At 34.5% G+C, this 2,550-nt stretch overlaps 1 protein-coding gene across 1 annotated transcript in view; it reads right to left on the bottom strand.

The window, feature by feature from the left end:
* The window catches only part of poldip2 (polymerase (DNA-directed), delta interacting protein 2), a gene marked incomplete in the record, with an annotated part of 19,737 nt that overhangs the window by 13,553 nt on the left and 3,634 nt on the right, over positions 1-2,550 (bottom strand). Inside the window, 3 exon segments of the mRNA XM_014028856.1 lie at positions 569-644; positions 2,097-2,196; positions 2,300-2,397. Coding sequence (XP_013884310.1) covers positions 569-644; positions 2,097-2,196; positions 2,300-2,397 — 274 coding nt within the window.

Here is a 2,550-nt window from a genome sequence, read left to right as displayed (position 1 = left end):
CCGTAAGTGAAGTAGGTTGATTCCAGGCACAGTTTGAGGAGCTGGCACACTTGTTCTGTGGAAAGTGTGGTTCTGCTGCTGAGAGATTCAAAAGCCTGAATTTAGCCTGAAACTCTCAGACTGAAGAAGTCTCTTGGAAGAGAGACGAAACGTTTCATTAAAGAAGAACCCGTCCAGAGGACCTATACAATTTTTTTCCTTTTGATATCTGATTAAGCTATTAAACTTAAGTTTCAAATTCCTATGTTTCATGGCTCATTATTTTAATTTTCTATAGGAACTTGTCCTGATGCATCTCAATAATCAAGGTAGAAATTTTCTTAAAAGTTAATTAAATAATAGAAAAATATTGAACGGATTAATCACCTATCAAAATTAGCTGCGGCCCTACCATTTAACTTGGGCTGATGTATAAAGGAACAGATTTACATAATAAAAGCCTTAACCACATGAACACAGACTTTTGTTTTCATAACTTAAACACTATCAAGCAGAAATGTACAGAAAACATTTAAAATGTTAAAAACTTTCATAGAGACAAGAACACTCTGACCAGGTGTATTTATACCTGGGATGGCGTAGAGGGCTCTGCTGTCATCATGGTTGGCCAGAAATGTGACTGCTTCTGTCTGAGACCTCTGAGACTAAAAAGCACAACTCAATCACATGTCTGAAGAATAACAAACTAATTAACTTTAGATTACACATGTGAAAAAACAACATTTCTACTAACTGTGAACACATTGTGTTTAAGTCTGTCAGTGCCTTCATTTATCAAGATGGCAGAAAACCATTATAAACACCATGAGCAAATAAAAAAGGAAATGGTGGTAAAAGTTGGCTTGCTGCGTGTGATTTATTAAAACTGCGAGCCCAGATCATCACAGGTGCAGCGGCGGTGAGGACCGCCCTGTTGAAATGAGGAGTGTTTCACTGAGGTAAACCAGACAGAAATCACTGTTACAAGGAGTTTTATTTATTTTTAATAGAACAGAGGTCTACAACCCGCCGCTCTAGAGCTGCACGACTCTTTTTAGCCTTGAAAAAAAGTACTTATTAGTTTAATTTTTATTTGTTTTATTACCATTTTTGTTGCACAGTTATCTTAAATGTTGATGTGATACTTTAACGTCGACTTTAATAAGATTTTAATAATTTGTCAACTAATTCAGGCATCACAGCAGACAGATCTCCTGCAGCACGAGCTGACCGACAGGTGCAGAGAAGTAAGCTCTCGTTTTCACTGTCTTAAAGATTAAAAAAAACACACAATCACATTAATTGTGAATACTGCCAATGTGCAAAAATAGTAATGCAGGCTGCATTTAATGAAAAGTTCAGAAAAATACATAAAAAGTAAAGGCATCTTTTGCAGGTTCTCAAATCTTAAAAAATATATGAAGGCAGTTTAGCATTAATTAAAAATTAGTCTACGTTTTAAAGCTGCAGTGTTTTGGTTAAAGTGGGCTAAATTTATATTATGCTTAGTTCAGATTCACTTTATAAAACATCTGATACATTGAATAAGGGCTACAAATCTGATCTGGGCCACATTTGTCTGCAGTGTGAATGCAACCTAAAAGAAAGGAGAAAAGGAGTTGTTGTGATGTAAGGTGATTAAAAAGAAAATGTGTTAAATTTATTTTAAAAAAGGACAGATCTCCAAATGGTGTAAAAGAAACAAAACTTAAAATGTGAACAATTTCTTAAACAGAATATTGAATATAGATACAATAAAAATTGTAAGAGAAATTATAGCAATAACATATACATCGCTGTACACAGATTTGTAAACTTTAAAAAAAAAACAGATTATTTGAAATCCAACGTCTTTTCTATATTATTATTGCACTAACTGCTCATGCAAACCTAATATTTTGTATTTATTGTAAAGCCTAAAAGGTGTAAAGTAATTTAATAAGATTTTTGTTAATTTGAAAAGTTTTACAGGTCAAAACTCCTGAGTACATTTAAATAGGCTAAATTTAAATAGAAAAAAGAAGTTGTTCATTAAAACCAAATTAAAACAAAAAAACCCTCTTCATTCAGCTAACTGCTAATGTTTTGAAAGGATCAAATATAAAAACATAACTCACTATGTGCGGACAGTCTCTGGTGTCGATCAGGACCTGGTAGTAGGTGTGAGTTTTTCCTTTGACCTCCTTGGAGCCGTGGGTTATAAGAGGCTCAGATTTGCTAAACGAGGAGAAAACATTGATTTATTTCAAAATCACAACACAAAACCACAAAATGGTAAATAGAGTGGAGCTTTCGGGCACCGTGGGTTGTAACAGTTTACCTGTCGGACACAGGTGGGGTGATGTCTCGGTCATAGAGACGGGCGTGCCAAGGAAACAAGACGATACCTCTGTAACCAAATACACTGTGGAGAAACAGCTGAGAACAAAATGAAAAATCATTCTGAGTAGGCCTGTCACGATAACAAATTTTGCTGGGTGATTAATTGTCTCACAAATTATTGCGATAAGCGATAATATTGCCTGGTGACCATTTTACAATTAATAATTATAAAAGCATAATATGTAAGTG

This window comes from Austrofundulus limnaeus, unplaced genomic scaffold (genome assembly GCF_001266775.1).
Source record: "Austrofundulus limnaeus strain Quisiro unplaced genomic scaffold, Austrofundulus_limnaeus-1.0 Scaffold823, whole genome shotgun sequence".
NCBI classification, from domain to species: domain Eukaryota; kingdom Metazoa; phylum Chordata; class Actinopteri; order Cyprinodontiformes; family Rivulidae; genus Austrofundulus; species Austrofundulus limnaeus.
Note: the sequence above shows the minus strand (reverse complement) of the source record. Positions and strands in the feature narration are given on the sequence as shown.